Below are 19,244 nucleotides of genomic sequence, written 5' to 3' on the forward strand. Positions count from 1 at the left end.
CATGCTTAACTGAATAATAAATAATTTTCAAACACTTGGTTTTTCATTATAAATTTATTGTTTTCGTTCGAGTATATATATATATTATGTGAATATTTCTTTAGAATATTATCTAATATTTACAAATGTTTGTACATAGAGACTCAGTGCGAGTCGTGAAAAATAGTAACGTGTAAGAAAAATACACAAATACCAGAGCATCGCTGGATTTTCTAATAATTTTTAAAGATTATCGAAAATAGACGACTGCGATTAGATTATTGGGCGGATTCCTCACGTTTTGATATGTAGCCACTGAAAATTTTCGACAAAATTTTCGTAACACTTTGTCCCCTTTTCATTCTCCACTGCACGTTATATTGCAAATTGACTAGTGCAGTAGTTTTCGCTTAAATAATTGACACATATTATCACCTAAATTATTAGAACCTTCGACATTTGGTACACTAATGATCAGTCCCACGGCCTTGACGAAGAACACATTTACGTTAGATATCAGACATTCGAGCGAGGGGAAGAGGAGGAATTAGGATACACCAATAAAAAATTTAAAAAATCTCTCAGGGGAAAAAAAGAGATTTTTCGTTGAAAATTCAAATTTTTCCCCCTCATATCCATTAGTTTTACAGGGTGTTTCGATGAAGAAAATTGATTTCCATTTTCAATTGGAAATAAATCCCATTACAAATTTGAAACCTTAATTCCTAATGAGTACAGAGCATCTGTTGAATTAATTAAATAATTCTCATAATTATGACCTCCAGAATAAAATTCTAAACCCAATTCCCGAACATGTGGAAATTTATCTCGAGTCACTCCATCTCCGCCAAATCCCTACATCTCCTCACTACAAAATTACATAAATAAACTAAAATGCCAGAATTCGGGAGCAATCGTTGTCTCATGCATTAGCTCGTCCTCTGAGTAACATGCAGCAACAGTAAAAATAAATTATAATTCAGTAGTGATTTCATCCTGTGGCCTGAATCCAAGAATCGTAAAATCATCGATGAGGTAGTCCCTCCCTGGGGCCCAATCATTCAGGATAGTGTAATTAGTCGCTTCAATACTAGTCTGAAATTCCCACTGTGGATTAAGATCACTGCTGAGTCCATTGCACTCACTACCCCCACACGACACACTATTTTCACCCATTGAATTATTGTAATTGTGATTGAACGCCGAAATAGCGAGTTCCTGGAGTCGTGGTGATGGATTGCGCTTCTGTCCATAAACAAGAGGCGTTGTCTGACCAACTGTTGATCCTGATGGACTGAGTTTGTCATTGTAGATCATTGAGTTATTTTGCCCGAGGCTTGAGCCTATTGGACTACTGTCTTTGGTGTAGCCCAGGCTCGATGAGGCTGGACTGATGCTGGATTTGTCACTCGCTTGAAATGTCGTGAGTGGTGCGTTTGCTTGGAATGTCGTGAGATTCGTTGGGGTTGAACGTAATTCGTAGCTCTGGGGGCTGCTCTGGCCAATTGCTATCTGCTGCGGTGACTGGGGGTTCAATTGGTGCGAGGGTTGCTGCAAAAATGTCACCAATTGGGCCACCTGCAACATATTTCAGATATTGAACGGTTGGAAAGTGTCGGTTCCTATTTCTCAGACACTTTTGGACGTCCTGGCACCTAAACTGTGACTTCTCGAAGAGAGAAATTACTGTTTCAAAAATGCAATTTTTCAGTCAAGTAACGATTGATTGGAGAAATTCATGGAAAAAGGGGTTCATCAATCCAAAAAATATTTCCCCTTTATTTATGTAGAATTATAAATTTCTCTATCGTCCTCTGAATATTCTTCACAACGAAAATGCGGAAAAACGGGAACTAGAACGTGAAGAAATCATAAACAGTGCATTATGAGTGGTTCACCATGGCGCAACAATCTGGTAACGCCTCTTGAATAGAATAAACGTAATCGTGGACGATGTTTGAAGGAAAAAAAACACTCACTAATGTGTCTGACCGACTGGCACTTTGTGGTGAATGAGAAAAAAAGAGTTTGTGATAATTTTTCCCCCCTTTGTTCCGGAGCAATTACACATGCTAGTGGTCACGTCACTTTTTACAGAGAGAACAAAGGGTTTTGCATCACATTTTTAACTTGAGTCATTTCTACCTACATTCTTTTCATTTCTCAAAATTTATCTGCTTCTCCTCTTACCTCGGGTGACGTATGTTTCTTGTATCTTCTCAGGAGGCGTTCAGCCCAAGCCAAAAGCCTTTGCCAGTCATTCGGAGGTAATGCTATCTCCTCATCTTTTCTATTCACCAGAACTAGTATTCTGGCGAGGTCTCGCAACACCGGCCTGTGAATTAATCTCGAAATTATTTACACTCATGATTTCTTCAGCCCCAACTCCGCCAATAGAATTGCACCATTAGATCTCGCATGATAGGATCAATGGGATCTTCAACCAGTGATGAGCAAATCTCAATTTTTCAAGTCCTACGTTCTGAACTCCCGCAAAAAATATGAACTGGGTTATTTCTAATTTACAAGGCCAAAATACTTCTGGACTTTGGACTTTGGACTTCGAATTTTTCAAGTAATGAGTCGAAAAGAAATTAGAATCTATTATTTCAAGATTTGATTGTTATAAGTTTCAATGAGTGAGATCGAAAAATTATTGAGCAAATTTTATTCAAAATTGGTATTAAAATTCTAAATATATCTTTTTTAAACCCTCAAAATATTGAAGTACGATTACAAATCCCAAAGTTTATTCCATATTCCATAAAAAAATGGAGTCTTAAGTCCGGCTGGAAATAAGTCCTGACGAAATTAAAGTCCTAAATTCCTCCTGGACTTAAATTTTGAAAAAGTTTCAAGTTCTAAGTCAAGTAAAAAGTTATTACGAAATTAATCCTTGTATTGAGCCTTAAACAGCAAATAGACTTAACAGTGCCTTTTTCAACTAATAATTTTTAAACAATTTTGTTCTCGTAGTTACTACCTAAAAAACAGAACAACATCCTGGTGGAATAGCTCCTCGTCAAACCAACACTTTGAATTTAATTATGGTTTTAAAATTTTCTAAATTAGAGTTTACCTCATTGTTTTATTGTGCAATTGTATTAACTGACGTTCAGCTTGAAAGAATAATAAAAATTTATCAAAAATTTCAAAAACTCCTCCATTTATTTGCAATGAAACTATTGGCAAATATCCAATAATTTCCACTTTGATGGGAAAAATATTATTCTCCATTCAATTGAACTAAAGTTCTTGAAGCTAGAAAAGATTTATCATCGCAATAAGTTATACAATAAATTAAAATTTAATATTTTGTGAAGATAACAACCGAGTGAAGATTACCTGTACGCCTGTACACCAACAGCACCATCTCCATTATTACCAGCGTAATACAACTCTCTCACTTGTCTTCTCGTATCGTTCAACATCGCAAGAAATGTTGTTGCTTCGCCCCTTAATGTCCCAAGGTGCTTGAGGAATTCCCGTCTTTCAGCACTGAAAGAAATGCAATTTGGGGTGAATAAAAAATTACACATCTCACTCCCGATGGTCTAATGGTGTAATAAAATGATATAATAGCGAGGCTTACTCACTACGGAATCTAGTGACAGCATGACTCAGAGATTAAGTCAATTTCACGTGACATTTTAATGATGAGAAAAAAATTATGTATCAATAATTACATTTTGAAGTGGCGTCATGCGGTTTTGACTTAAAATCGCCGGATTATTTCATAAATTTGATAAGAGGAGTTGATTTGAATTTACATACGTATTCTCGCACTCGAGATCAGATGGGAACGAGTGAATTTGGAAACGGAGGACAGAAGCCTTTCTCCTTGGAGAAAGGATTTTCTTCGTGAAAATCCTTGACATTTTTCTCGATTAAAAAGTAAAAAATGAAAACAGGTTCTTGGAGGAATATCTGGGGGTCTCGATACACAAATATATCTACATCCACCTATTTTTTTTCTATATTTAGGTGAGAAATTAATTCCAATTTCAATTACAAATGAATCAGAGGTTTTATCTCTCAGTGTACCGCTACAGTCTTAAAAACAGAAAGCGGAAATGATTAATATCTCTGAAACTAAGAGGCATAGCGAAATTCTTGTCAAAATCTTTTTTGTACCTGTCACTCCCTCCTACAAAAAAGGTCATGTCAAAAATTTCGCAGTTTGTGTTAGATTTAAAGATATTCCTCAAAAACTCGACAATTTCAAAATTCTAGAAAGGTACCATTGATGTAGCTTATAGATAAGCATTCGGGGAATAACTTCACATCTAAGAGAGATAACGAAATAGTCATAGATACCTTTTTTGTAGCTGTTTTTTCACTCTACAAAAAAGGTCATGACGGGAATTTCGTAATTTTGGGTAGATTCAGAGATACCTCTCAAAAACTCAACCTTTTACCTATTCGCTACTGAAGTTGTGAATAAAAATTTATTACGGCGTATTCACCTGTCCTCATACTGCCGAATGAGTTTGACCGCCCTTTTCTTCCTCCTGTGCACCACAATGGCACCGCACAAAATGATGAATATGCAAACTGTTGCCCCGGAAATAATACCAACAAGAATAGCAACTTGGCTCCCCGTGAGGCCGAACATGTACCCAGTCTTGTGGCATATTCTCCCCATGTACTCGTCCCCCGTTGACCAATCGACGATGTAACCAGGTGGACATGTGTCTACGCAATTACCATCGTGCAGCAGTGCAGCACAACGAGCACACGATGCACCGCGACAACGAATGCAACCGCCCTCGGACTCGACGCATCCTGAAACACATTACATTACACATTCAGACAACAATTTCTTTCAAAGCTTATCAACCCCTATCAATAATTAAAATTCACGATTGCACAATTATATTAAAATTAAAATTGACAGCTTCATCGAGACCTGCAAACTGCACTCTCAAAAAGTCTCTGCCAGCTTTTCATTAATTTTCAAGGGAGAATTGCGGATTATTTCCCCACACGAAAATATATATATATATTTTCGTAAAACAATAATCCATCGAAATTCTCCAATAGAATAACCAAAATAAAAAATTTGTAGATAAACATTATTAACTACTATGATTATTCCTTCAAAATTTCAAAAACATAAATTACATTTTTTTGGGTTGAACTTTTCTTCCCATAATATTTTAATAATATATTATGAGTAATATTTTAATTAAAATAATATTTTAAATGAAGAAACTGAAGAAGAGAAAAATGAAGAAAATAACAAATATAAAAAACTTGAATTTCAGCGATTATACTGGATTCATTGATAAGGAAAAGTCCAAGAGTTCCCGGAAAAATTGCCCCCTTGGAGATAAACATTAATAACTCATAAATGACTAATTAAAAACCGCATGATTGATTGACACATATATGTAGATCAAGCCGTAAATCACAGTTTTTATTGGATTGGAATCCCGACGAGTCCCTCTCATCTCCAAGACATTTTATAATCGATCAACGGTATCTCCAGTGAAATTGGCGACCCTGAAGAGGCCTCGGGAGACAAAGAAATCCGGTCACCAAGATATGACCCAGATTCAACTCCGTCGAGATAAAAAAAAATAAATCCCTGAAGAATCACTCAGACACACTCTCCTCATGTTTTTATCATCATTTTCACACCCATTCATCTGTCTAATGCGATGCTCCAGTGGATAAGCAAAAGTTTCTTAAATAAATTCAAAGTGGGAAAGTTCTTACGATGGACATCTCGAGGAAAAAGGAAAATTTCGCGCGAATGTGGGGTACAGTTATGAAAGTGGAGTGAAAAAAGAAATAATAAAACGGTGTCTATACGGAAAAGTTCTTTACGAGGGTCCATTGACCGACGTCGAGACCCCCAGGGGCTCTTTCGTTTTGTACTCCGAGGAAATGCGCACTTTTTGCTTGTTCACTCGAGCCTGCAAAAGTTCATACACGCGCCTGCCATTACAAAGAACATTGCATTATCGCTTCAAGTTTATTTTACAATTTTTAGTTTTTATTTTGTGTTAAATGATGAATGTTTTTGAAAGAAATTCGATCACTCTCCTGGATGATACAGAACATGTGGAAGTAACTCCTTTTATATTATTTAATTGTAATAGTCTGGGGGGAAATAAATTAATAATAACCTATTGGTTATGGAATTTGTTTTCTTAATAATTCATCGGTTTGGTTTATCTTTTATTGTATTACACTGTCGCAAATTTATTGAAATTATGTGAACATTCAATTATATGAGTTTGAATTAAATTTCTATTAAAAACTTTATAAATTTCGGTGAAATTTCATTAAGTTAATTGAAAATTCAAGGAAATTCAGCTTCAATAACAATTGAGGATTGAAAATAAAATAATACTAAAATATTCATAAATTTAATGATTAGCCAATGAAGATTTCAACAGAAATTTCATACCACTTTGTTATTGTTAAAAAATTAAATTCTTTTCACTTTCAAGTGTAATTTTCCAATACCATTTGAAGCTCAAATTTCTCTTGAGCGTCGACTAATTGATTTCTCGTAATTAGTTTAACGAATTTTTAATAGAATTGGGGAAAGAATGCCTTGAAATTTATGACCTGAAGTTTAATGTTTGCGCCCTAAAACATTCACCTTCCTTTTTACCTGTGATCACAACTTGGAATGCGATTATGTGGGACCCCGACACCTTCCTCAATACCTCCAGTTGTACATTCACCAAGTTGAGAACACTTGGGTATCAAACAAACTCAAACTCAAACATTGAAGGTAAACCTTTACAATTTCTATCAACCACTTGTTCCTCGTTCATTTTTCTATTCAATTCTTCACACAAAAAAATATTTCGACGATTCATTCTCGTCGCTCTGTCAAAGGGAAACATTTCATTTCTTTATTTGGATAACGCGATTTTCGTGGACAGGAAAGCAAATGTTATCTACGAATAAATTGAAGAAAAAATCCAGGTCAACCGGAAAATAATTATAATTAAGAAAAACTACTGGTGGCGCTGAAATTATTGCTAATTTTCTCGCGTGTTTTTGTGAATTGAATAACAAAAATCATTGGTTTGGCAGATTTATGTGATTGCGCAGACTTGCGTCATGCTAATCTCCTTAAGCCTCCGGAATAATAAACTTTAAGAGTCGGTACATTAATTTCTATTGTTCAACACTAGTAAAATCCAGTAAAATGCATGGCTTCGTCAAAAATGAGAAAATCGGTTTTCAACATTCACCGGATTTGGTTTCCCAGATGAAAAAATCTTCGAGTCCTCAAGCCTCCTTCAAGGCTTAGTCTCCACAAAAAATGGCGTGAATTTTTGCTGCCTGGAAAAAAAAAATGATGGCTGAATCGGGTGCACAGGAGTGGAGCACGAACGATCGCATGAGCACGAGAATTACAGTTATGTTTGACGCAACGTACGATCCAACTTGAGCCTAAACTCACCAACAACTATTCCCCAAGAAGTACATAACAGCGATTCCTCGTGCCAGGTATCTGAAAACATGAATCTCCAGGTAAATAACCCGGGTTCAAGATTATCACGAGATCCTCGGATAGAGGAAGCAAAGATCACACTATCTTCAAAGTAGAGGACAAGGAGAAATTCTCAGTTTATCTCATCTCTTCCCTCGGCTTTATTTATCCCAGTAATAACAGATGATGGAACAATTATCTCGGTCCTTTATCTTCTCCCCAGCGAATATCTGGCATCACCACTTGATTACCGGCAATATCTCCCTCCGTAATTAATAACAATGATGATGAAATAGTACGAAAAAATGTAACTCCTCGGGTGCAACGGAAATGCCCACCTATTTTTTTTTTTTTTACATTTGCCATAAATAAAAAATGATTATGGGATTCGCTGGTGTAAGAACGAACACTTGAGCAGCCGTAAATGGGAATTATTCCATCAGTTATTCAATCATCGTCAACATGAAGAGGCAGAACAGACGAGAGTGTAAAAATACCGAGAGGTCAACATTTTTTTAATTATGGAAATGCCAATCAGCTAATTAGATTCGATAAAATTTTTGGAGTAATTCCAGAGTCGATTGGTTTGGTCTGAATTTTAATTCAGAGATGAATTCAATCCTTTTAATTAGAAGAAATTTATAAGACCTGAAGAAATTATACATATTACATATTTTCATATTAGAATATTCAGTTTAGAAAGTTCTCATAATTTTTGTAAGCAGTGAAGAGGATTTTTAACAATGTGGGTTATCAAGTTAATTAATCGGTATTTTGACATTTGGAAAATTGTCTTGTTAAATTTCAAGTGATTAAATTGAGATTAGTCTGATTTTCAGGAATCGTAAACATTAATTAATCTCAGAAACCATTGCTTCCTTTTCGGATACATAATTAGATACAAAAAAGTCCGTTAACGGATTTAATTTCCATGTGAAATCAATAATTTTTTAGATAAATCCATAATTAAGAAACTAGAAATCGGAAAAGAATTATTGAATTGAACTTTTTTATGGTTGTATTAGAGAAACCAGAAATGTTCCCAATTATTTAATTAGGTGAATTAATTTAATAATTTATAATAATTTATAATTGTGTGTTCTCGATACATCAGAAAGACGAGTTTGAGGAATAAACAACTTATTAAAATAAAATGTGAAAGAGGGTGAGACATTCCAGACGAGTTGTTAAAAAAATTGAAGAGTATTAAAAAGCGAAATTTTTTGATATTTCAATTGAAAAATAAATGTATCCCCGACCTTGCCTTCGAATCCTGTCGTATAAAACCGGAATGAAAACGGTATCCGTTGTGACCACTGCAGGTAAATGTAGAAATGAGGGAATGGGAAAATGGAGTGGGGCAAAATGAAGATAAAGTAATGAGAGGTAAAAAGACCATGGAGATGGGCTTGGAAATATTAAACGAGGGGAATTAGTAGGCGGAGCATATGGTGAGCAGATGCTCAAGACTGAAATGCATTTGAAAGACGACAGAACAAGACCCCCGCATGCAGAGATGCAATAAAATAACGCCCCCCCTCCCTCCTCCTTTTTTTTTATATTTCAGATTTTTTCTTCGACCCATATAAATATTTTTATTCATCGACTTTTTAAATATTTGGATTCTGGGCCTGGCGCAGGGAATTTCCATCCAATGGACTTCGATCAGAGTTTGAAATTATATTTAGCTTCATCTTTCAAAAATAACTCACGGAATTTGAAATGAATTTTATTGTCGTGCGTTTCCTGGTATTGAATACTGGAATTTCAGAGCAGAAATATTGCTCTGATGGAAGTATTAATTGGCGATTTTGTCAGGTTTTGAAAAGACGATGATACCCGAGATTTTGGGGGTCTGAACAATTATTTGGAGCCGCTGGCCCAATTTTTTCAGGTCATTGGGCCTCGCGTTCCGTGAGTTTTCAATCTAGACTGGGGCATATAATGCGATTGGCCTTCTTTTCGTCTGGGTGTGGTTCGAGATTAATTCTCGTGCCCATGGATTCAAGTAATGGAACATTGAACATTCTAAATGATCTACTAGAATCACTTTCTTGAAATGCAATCTGGAATAAACGGGGATTATCTGTCATGATGACAGAACCATTGGCCTTTGAAATTAAAGGATGAAGATTTCATAATAACATTTCAAATAAATTCCGATTGACAGAGAATCTCCAGAAAAACTAGAATTATGATGATATCCCTGAATGATTTCACTTTCGCTTCACCTGAAAATTCCTCAAATATTCGGATAATTCTGGGTTGAAGTCTTCCATTGAATAATAATCTGTCATGGACAAAAGAGAAATGAGAAAATTAATCTCTTCAATTTTTCAGTCAGTGGTTGTCCGGGATCAACTTAATGATGAGATCATTATCATCTTGGCACCTTGGAGACGAGAAATTACGTCAGAACAGCGTGAGCTTGACTTTTGTTCTCCATCTTTCATTAGAGCTCCCTCGACCCATTAAGTCATCACCAACGACACAATAATGAATGGAGATGCAGACGAGGAGAAAAAAAATAACGAGAAAAATATCCAGATCAACAGGAAGCCACTGGATGCCAGTCTTCGTGACAATTAGGATGTAATAAACACTAGAAAGTGAATTCCTCACATTTTCTGGTTGTACAAAATTAATGAGAAGAGCTTTTCTCTTTTCAAAGAAATTACGCAGTTAGAAAAAACGTACAACTTGAAAATAATTTCGAATTGAATATAATTTACGTAATTTATTTCTATGAATTTCTGTTTCTTCTGATTATATTTTTATTTTATTAATACTGAGCAAGAAGGAAACTGCTCTTTCATACCATATGGTATAATTATTTTTACTGATAAATTAGGAATACACTGTCGAATGGTCTATATCATCGGAATTCTCATTTCACGATCTAATCGAAATTAATTGATGTAGAATATCGACGAGACCGGAATTTAAATATTTTCAATCTTTTTTATGTATCGATACTATGGTTGTTACTATTATTTCTACACGGAAAAAATAAATACTTGAATGAAAAAAATAAATACTTGAAATATTATTTATATGTGGCAGTAATGAAGTATATTTTATACATCATTTAAATATATACGTTATACGTGGAATATATGGATATATTTAAAACAAGTATATTATCATATTTATTTTAAGTTTAAAATATACTTGATTCAAGTTTTCTTTTCGTACATCGTATTCCGTACATCCAAGTCGCTGAATATGACATTTAAAACGAATTTTGAAAGGTTACTAAAAATTTTAAAGGTCATTGAAGGATTTAATAAGATTTTTTCTTCAGTTATCATAAAAAAAGATTCTTGAAAAAACTAAAAAATTGATGAAATGAGTAAATGAATTAAATTGTAATTAATACCCACGACTTGAGTTCAATCATATTAAGATATGAAAAAAAATGACGGAGCTCCAATTGCAGATAAAGTTTAAAAAATTCGTTACATGCACACACCTACACACATACACATACATCTGGAGAGGTTTTAAAAATTGAATTTTTGGATTCTTCGATCCATATTGGGTTGAAGTAACGTAAAAAAGAGTTGAAAAATTGGCAAGAGCAGCAATAATATACTGACTGAAAATTGACATGTGCAAGGTAAATTTTCTGCCGAGAAACAATTGTTTTTTTCGAGTGTGGGGCAAAACAAGAGGCCTCTTGAAATGCAAGGAGATAAAAAAAATTAAAAAAATTTGTAGCAGTACCAATAAGATATTTACGATGGCCTATTGGCATGCACAGAGAGTCTAGTACAGCTTTCCAATAACCTGTGCAGCACCGTTAGAGCAGGAATACACGAGAAAGTGCTCAAGCCAACTCCAAAGCTGACCATTTTCTGTCTGTGTATCTCCCTTCCAATGTGTAATATGCCATTGCAGTACCTCAAACGATTTACATGTTTTTCCCTCCCCCTTTGCACTCGGACGTTTATGTTCAACAAAAACCTTTTTGATGTATCTGCTAACATAGAATTCAACCCGGGGGAACGGCCAGCCGTATTTAAGTACTTTCGAGGCCTCGCAATGGCAGAGAAAAATTTACAACTCGAGTGGAAAATAAAAAAATTGCTGGAAAAATATAACCAGTGAAAGTAAGAAAAAAAAAATAGAGAGGAAATAAAAATAATAACAGTGATAACTCAACGAGGAAAAATTCTGGTTGATTTTTTTTCACGTAATTGCACTCGAAAAATTATCTTCCAGCTCAATGAAGTGGTTTTTTGGTTTTTGTGAATTTTTTATTTCAAGTTGAAAAAGTTGATAAACATTTATTTGATATTTATAGTATTTTGGGCCATATGGGGGCGGACGACTATTCAATTAATGTATAATCAATATATTTTTGAATTTTTTAGCTTTCTGAGAAATTGTTAATCTTGTTGGTACGAAAAAATATTTTAATATAAAAATATTTTTCCATTCTATCATTATTGCACGATCATTACATTTTAGAAGTCATTAAATCATTATAAAATGGGAGAACCCTATATTCTTTTGTGTAAATCCGAATAATAATGAAATATATAATATAATATATATAATAATAAAATCATTTTAACTGAAACGACTAACCAAGTTTATTGTCTTACAATATTAGCTTTTTTTGGATAAAAAAAAGATTTCAGGTGGAGCCTATCTCTATTTCATTGGAATCACCCGTTTTTGTCGATGTGACAGGCACATCCAGGGTGAGCTTGTTCATTTTCAGAAATTTTCACGGCTATTTTCACAGAAATATCCCAGTAAAAAATCATGTGGGTGCATTATCCGTTTGACGATCTAATTCCCGTGACGCTGAGAATATAGCTTACATCCTCCCTTGGAAAACGTAATAACTCATCTATTTCAATTCACTAGAGTAATGTACATGTGTGAAGCTCATACGCCCTAACACCGGACGTACTATTTCGTCATGAATTCGCGGGGTAATTTCAAGTCACGGTAAAATCACACATTTTCTGCCATCAATCGCGGATTTTTCTCACTGTTCAATACCCAGGGAAGTCTTGATTGGTCATAACAGCTTTCAAAATCTTTAATGCCATTATTTTTATCATCGACACCATTAGAATTACGACCCTTTTCTGTTAATCGTCGATTTATCTCAGAAATAATTTCAGAGAAAACATTTTACAATTTTATTTCGCTGCCAGGAAGTTTTCCCTTGGGAATCTGATCGATTGATTTAAAAGGTTGAATCGATACTTTATGGATTATAAAATAATTTCATGAAATCGAGAATTTTTTGTGATAAACAATTTCAGACAATTTTCGCTGGGGAAATTTAGTAATCAATCGAAATTGGTGATTTTTTAATGAATGAATATTTATGCGGGCTGTTAATTTTATAATTTTCAGGCCTCGTCGGTGGAAAAACAATTAGTCTCTCCACGTACCATCAGTTAAGAAATGAGTACCACCGACTTGTAATACTTGCAATGCGAGACACAAAGGAAAGTCATCAAAATAGATTACGTAATTTAATAATAGTTCCCCTTGACTCTAAAAATACCTGAAATAACCGAATTAAATTGAATTTCAGATACTTTCGCGGTAACTCTCAGGTTAATTGCCACTGATTTACAGTTATAACGTTTTTTGTTCTCTGGGTGAAGTACCACAGCTCGATGAGAGGCAACAGATACGAATTTCAATGCAAAACCTGAATATATCTTTATTCTCACAAAGATCTACGTTGATTGTCTCGACTCTTGAGTTTCTCGTGAGCATCTATCAGTTTAGCCCGTTATAATTATTCGCAGTCTGCCATTTATCGTTATTTCCTATTTCCTGAGTTATAAAAATCAATGGCCGTCGCTGAAACATTCTATATAATTTTATTTTCAATTCCTCATTTTCCTGTGCCATTTGTTTTACGGAGATTTTCTACAGGTATTACTCGATATTCACTTTTTTATTGCTTCTCAGTGAAAGTATTGTAATGAATGAGATTACATTTGTTTTATTTTGTTGTGTCCAAATGTCCAATTTCAAAGAACTAAAAAAAACTAATAACTCTCATTGATGTATATATGAAAGAGAGACTCGGATACATAATATTTGAATACGCAAGAATTCCGTTTTTTTGTAAATAGTTCAACGATGAAATATAGAATAATGTTATTTTCTTGTCTGAGAAATTCCCGACATAAAAATCTTTAACAACTGAAGTGATTAAATTTACGTATGAGAAACGACTTTGTCTTGCGGTGTTATAATTATTCAAACCACAATGAAAAAATCATAATTCAATCAAACTAGCACTTTAGTCGTACTTATTTTTTCAAATGAAAGCATTTAATAGCTCGAAAAGTGCACGTGATAAAAAACAGAATAATCACACGCACAGAAGCGTACTGTTAATTTATTAGCAAATATAAATATACTACGTGTAATGTAAGAGTAATTCTCCACTTGTTACATTATAATATCCAATATTTTCCGTTAGAGAAAACCGGAAAATCAGAATAAAGAATTGAAAAATGTACGTCGAGGAATTTCGAAAGTACATAAACCGAATAAATTTTATAAGAAAACAAAAACTAGGATATTAAATATGAATTCATAGAATTACTTTAGATTATTAGATTTGTTGTAAAATTTTCTCGCACGCGATTTCCCATGGGATTCTGAAAGTTGCAAAATTGCTACAAAAAGCCACTGTAATTTTTCAAAAAGAAAGTTCTTAGAGAAATATTTCATTTCCTCAGCTGTATTCCACAATTACCCACTCACGTACGAAAAAAAAAAAATCAGTTACTTGTGTAATGATACAGAAGGTGATGAAAAAATGAGGAAATAAGTGATAATGGTTTGGCGGAATTATCACGTTCCACCATCTCTCATTTTATTAATCGTATTTCGTTTTGTTACGTAATTATCGTGGAATGCGAAACGTGTGATATAATTCTTTTGCCCCACATAATTCCCCGTTATATTTAGTTCGTTTCTACTCACGCGAGCACCACATGTGGTTTCATTGAATTTTTCAATTATTTATTCCAGATCGGGTAATGGGATTGATGATCAATTGGATTTGGCTGATTGCATCTACAAATAATTCAATTTGGAGATTGAAAATAGAATCGAGTTTTGTCGAAGTTATATGTTAAATTGGCTGTCAAAAGAAATAATTAATATTCTCACATTTTTTATAACAAAAAATCCATCAATTTTTTATTAATTATATTGACATTCCCTAAACTTTTCTCTGTTTTTCAATATGAAGAACATGAAGAAGGGTGATGCTTTATTTGTTATATAATTTATTTATGTAATTTCTTTCATTGAAATGTTTTCTATGGGAATTCTTCGCATTCAAGCTCAATTTTTCACCGTCGAAAATTGAAGAATTCAAGGGGATGCACAATTGGAGTGCGAGGAATTTCTATAGAAAATATGTGAATAGAATAAATTATTCGAAAAAAAAACTATTAGGTTTTTCTACACAATATTTTCTTTCAGACATTCCAGTGAGAAAGTCAACTGATGATTTTCAAAAGAGTCATTGATTTCCAGTCATTACACCTGCTATCATTATCATTTCATTTTTATAGTCTTCTTTTTTCGATTTTTATTGGGAATTTTTGTATATTTTTTCTATTTTCCTTCGACGCCCTTAAAATTTAATAATTTTATATATTTTATTGTCGGTTTTTTACCAAATTATTCAAATGAAATGAGACCATTTATTAGGTGATAATTTCTGATAAATGTAGTCGGAAAAAATGAATACTATAATTGAGTATATTTTTTCCTTTCGTCTAGCTAGAATTTTGGTAGAAAGTGGAGAACCCGAAGAGGTATTCCAAACGAGAGACTAATTCTTGAAACGAAGAAGTTCATGCAGACAGTATGAACCCAGTAATGAACGAAATGTGGGTCACTTTAGTCGAGGTAAAACCCATTGGGTCACCACTGGCTCTATGCTTTGGACAAAAGCGGGGTTAGTCACTCGCTTTTCCTAGAATAAAACGGTACAGGGATTTATAAAACATGAAGCAGTCATGTAGGTGAATAGAAGTCACTTGGAGCTCCTGGTTTTTTTAATTCTTATGGTCGTGCTGTCGACTATCAGCGGTTGATACTAATGGAAATATCCTCAGGTTTTTATTTTTATTTTTAATCCTTGGCGACGATAGCTGCAGGGGTCGTACAACATTGATAAGAACCGGCGACTCAGACCGAGCGTGACACCGCATTCTATGATAATTCGTACTTTTATTCTGACCGCTTAATTGAATAAATGTTGATCTCAATGCAAATGTAAACACCGCTGGCGATAAGTTGGAGGAAATTCAATTATAAATTCATAGATTAATCCAGTCGTTAACTGGGCCGATTGGTCTTTTCCATTGGCTATTTTTCCCGACTCATTGCGATTTTATATCGGATAAATTGATTTTGTGCACTAGATGTGGCTCATGGGATAAATCCGTAATCATTTGCACAATTTATTGTCGTTTTTGGATAATAGATCTCAAGAGAAAGTGAATAGTGCACTTTCTGTTGTTATCTCATGATTTTTTTAATGTTTTATATTTTTATGGAAAATGTCTAATTCTCCAAAAAGCGCGGTTCCCTAAAAAATTGGGAAAAATTCTCGAATTTTTGGAAGAAATTTTCCACAAATCGTGGATGTTCTGGTGAATGGGGAAAAAATTCTAAGAAAGAAAGTATCGTGAGGATTCCACGAAATTCGGAGTGAATGAAAAATGTCTTGACTTCAAGTCACGTTGAGTCATTTCAAATTGTCTTCATCAAGAAGAAAACCTTGGCATCGAATGCCTGTGCGATTCGCCTGGTAATTCATCAATCCCCTCAGATGATGTAACTAATATACTCGTAATTTGAGCCAACTCATGATATGAGCTGATTCTACCATGCGGTCAACGTTCTCCTGGACACTGATGAGTTCTCAAGACAGTCACCATTGAATGAATGGAATTCCCAAAAAATTATACGGCAAGACAATTTTTTAATTTAATTCCACAAATTTTTGTGATAGCTGAAACGTTCTGGTTGAAGCGTTCTGAAGTGAAATTGTTGAAATCAGAGAATTGAGGATGAGAAGGAATTCTTCATTGAATCTAGGAGATGACCTTGCTACTCTTGCCTACAATTTCTCGGTGCGGAATAAGAGAGCAGTTTCTATCGCCCGTTGACATCAGCCAGGGAGCGATCCGAGACAATCAACATCCGGCCTTCTGTCATTCTACCGCGGTCAGGGACAAAATCATACTTGAAGAAGCCTTGGGTATTCCATGGATTTTTGTCAACAATGTTGATTCGTTTTTTTTTATCCAAAAAGAAAACGATAAACATTGAGAGATTCTACCAATTTTGGATGATTTTATATTTTTTCATAGTCACCAATAATTAATTAATTAATTTATAACTTCTTAGAAGAATAAATTGAAAAAGTCTTTATGAATATTAAATTCCTTAATTTAATTAAGGAATGATTGAGTAAGGTTAATTAATTGATAGGTCTTGTTTTCTTCATATTTATTTGACCTGATGTGTCGAAATCATCACCTGTTTTAAAAGTTCGCGAGAACCCCGTGACTAGACATCCTTAAGTAACACCGAGACCCTCATTTTATTCATTCAAATAAAGCAACTAAGGAATAAATAGCAAAAAACTAAACACGTTATCCATGAATGAGCATTCATGCTCCTTTCACTGGGCTCAAAAAATATCCCCTACACATTTCCTCATTTCATATACGTCGAGTTGAGATTTTTCTCTTCATAAATGCCAGGATTTTCCCCTTCGGTAATCCTTACTATCTATCAGGTGAATTGATTAAATAGAATTATCAATAATAAATATCAAAGCAGCACCTGAATCACGGAAATTGACGGATACACGAATAATTCTTGTTATAATGATAATTATCCAATAATCCAAAAGAATTTTTATTTACTCGATATTCAGAAAATATTCAAAGTTCCCGTTCAAATTTATTAATAAAATTTCATTTTATAATCAAATTTAGTAATAAAAAATAGAAAATTGCAGTTGGCCAGGGAAAATTGTCGATTTGATATATTTTCAGGGCTCATTTTTGGGAAGTGAAATACACTGAGAAAAGAAAATTTCTTTTCTCAAATATATTGACTTCCCACCAGTAGATCTATATAAATATTTCCATGAGATCTACTAATGAAAAATATTTTTTTTGTAGCTATTAAATATATTTTAGAAAATACATTTTTTACCAGTGGCCTGAGGAATCGATTTCAATAATTAGGACAGGGTGGTAATGATATAAGAGTTGTAATTGATAATTATCGGAGTACTATGAAAGATACATGTAATGACACTGCAATGTGAGATAACAATTGTATCCGGAAAGGGATGTCCTAAAGAAACAGGAAATGGGAAGTCAACTTCACTGTAATTCTCAGGCATTAACACTCTAGGTTTAGAGGGTAGTCCTCAGAACACGTACACTATAACATCCACCGGAAGTGATTAGATATTACTCCAACCACTCTATTAACTCCATCATTGGAGAATTTCTATTTCCAGGTTATTTTTGGAATGGAAAAATTCACTGTATCTGTCCAAAATACGACCAGTTCTCGTCCACATATTTACCACGATAAATTCAAGTCAGTGATATTTCTTTAAACAATTGGAAAAATATGCATTTTACCAATGTTTTCGTGAAATCGGAGTACGTGAGTCTTGAAAGTCCCTGTGATACTTTTACAAATGTTTTATCTGATTTTTGTAGAAAGTAATCACTGCAGTTCCTGCGCACGACAATTGCACTAATTACTCTGCAAAATGCAGTAAATCAACCCAACATTTTTAACATCGGATAGAAAAGATAATTAATGTCAAATAAGTCTGTTTATTTGACTCAAATAATTCCTCTTCTAAATACAATAAATTAACTTTCATGTTACAATACAAGTTCTGGTGATGCAAGATATATTTTTTCTCCCTTAATTAATCGATTTCAATTGAATGAATTGATTGACAATAATTACTTGTATGAAGTACTTAAAAAATATTAAATAAACATTTGCATTTGATTAACATCTCTCAGCGTCTGAGGGAAAGTATCAGCAATTGCAAAAGAATTTCAATAATCGTGAGAACAAATGCAGGAATAGGATTTGTCAGCACGTGGCACATGACACCGAGGGTATCCTCCAAGTCCATTACATCCCAGTATCATCATAAATCCTTACCTCTTGGTGTTTCCTCGTTTCCCTGGACGTAATCCACAAGATAAGGCAACAAAGCTGCAGCGAATCTCACCGCAGTGGCTAAATTTCCCATTTTCTAGTCCACATTATTTTCTCACTGTGTGATTATTCCGTTTTCATCGACTTGGCGATTTATTTCATTTTACTCGTTGTTTTGATTTCAGTGATCCGAGAGAGGCTTTTTATTTTGGGATAAAAGTCGATGGTAAACACTCGAGTTGTTCTCTCGTCGCTTGGCGACGCGACACTGAACTCAGAACTCAGTCCATTCCCATGGCGAACTCATCTCGACTGCTCAGCTGGTCAACAGACTGTTGTCATTTACCGACACTTATCAATTTTTACTGATTTTTTATTTACACAACAATAGCAGCGAATGAAATTCCACTTTATTTCCCTTTATTAGTTATCCAACATAAATTGTTCATTAGAATAAATTCTGGTTCATTAAAATAATGATGGTTTTTACTATTTACTGAAGAAGAATGATTCAGGTCATTAAGAATATTGCATTAACAAGTGGCAAATTGAATATAACACAATGAATAAAAATACT

At 34.1% G+C, this 19,244-nt stretch overlaps 1 protein-coding gene across 1 annotated transcript; it reads right to left on the bottom strand.

Moving 5' to 3' along the window:
• Positions 1-57: 57 nt before the first annotated feature.
• Positions 58-18,924, bottom strand: T48 (FU domain-containing protein T48). The gene is made up of 5 exons (XM_011306599.1): positions 18,671-18,924; positions 4,446-4,764; positions 3,325-3,477; positions 2,170-2,314; positions 58-1,557 (listed from the first exon to the last, which is right to left on the bottom strand). The coding sequence occupies exons 1-5, from the start codon at positions 18,759-18,761 to the stop codon at positions 952-954; spliced, it is 1,314 nt and encodes a 437-aa protein (XP_011304901.1). The 5' UTR covers positions 18,762-18,924; the 3' UTR covers positions 58-951.
• Positions 18,925-19,244: the final 320 nt, after the last annotated feature.

This window comes from Fopius arisanus, unplaced genomic scaffold, assembly GCF_000806365.1.
Source record: "Fopius arisanus strain USDA-PBARC FA_bdor unplaced genomic scaffold, ASM80636v1 scaffold00048, whole genome shotgun sequence".
NCBI classification, from domain to species: Eukaryota; Metazoa; Arthropoda; class Insecta; order Hymenoptera; family Braconidae; genus Fopius; species Fopius arisanus.

What these genes read in the sequence shown, in the direction of transcription:
- T48 (XM_011306599.1), bottom strand. Translation starts at nt 18,761, where the DNA reads ATGGGAAATTTAGCCACTGCGGTGAGATTCGCTGCAGCTTTGTTGCCT. An exon ending in AAACGAGGAAACACCAAGAG is followed by an intron (nt 4,765 to 18,670) that starts GTAAGGATTTAT and finishes AATGTGTTTCAG; the next exon opens with GATGCGTCGAGTCCGAGGGC. An exon ending in AGAAACATACGTCACCCGAG is followed by an intron (nt 1,558 to 2,169) that starts GTAAGAGGAGAA and finishes AATATGTTGCAG; the next exon opens with GTGGCCCAATTGGTGACATT.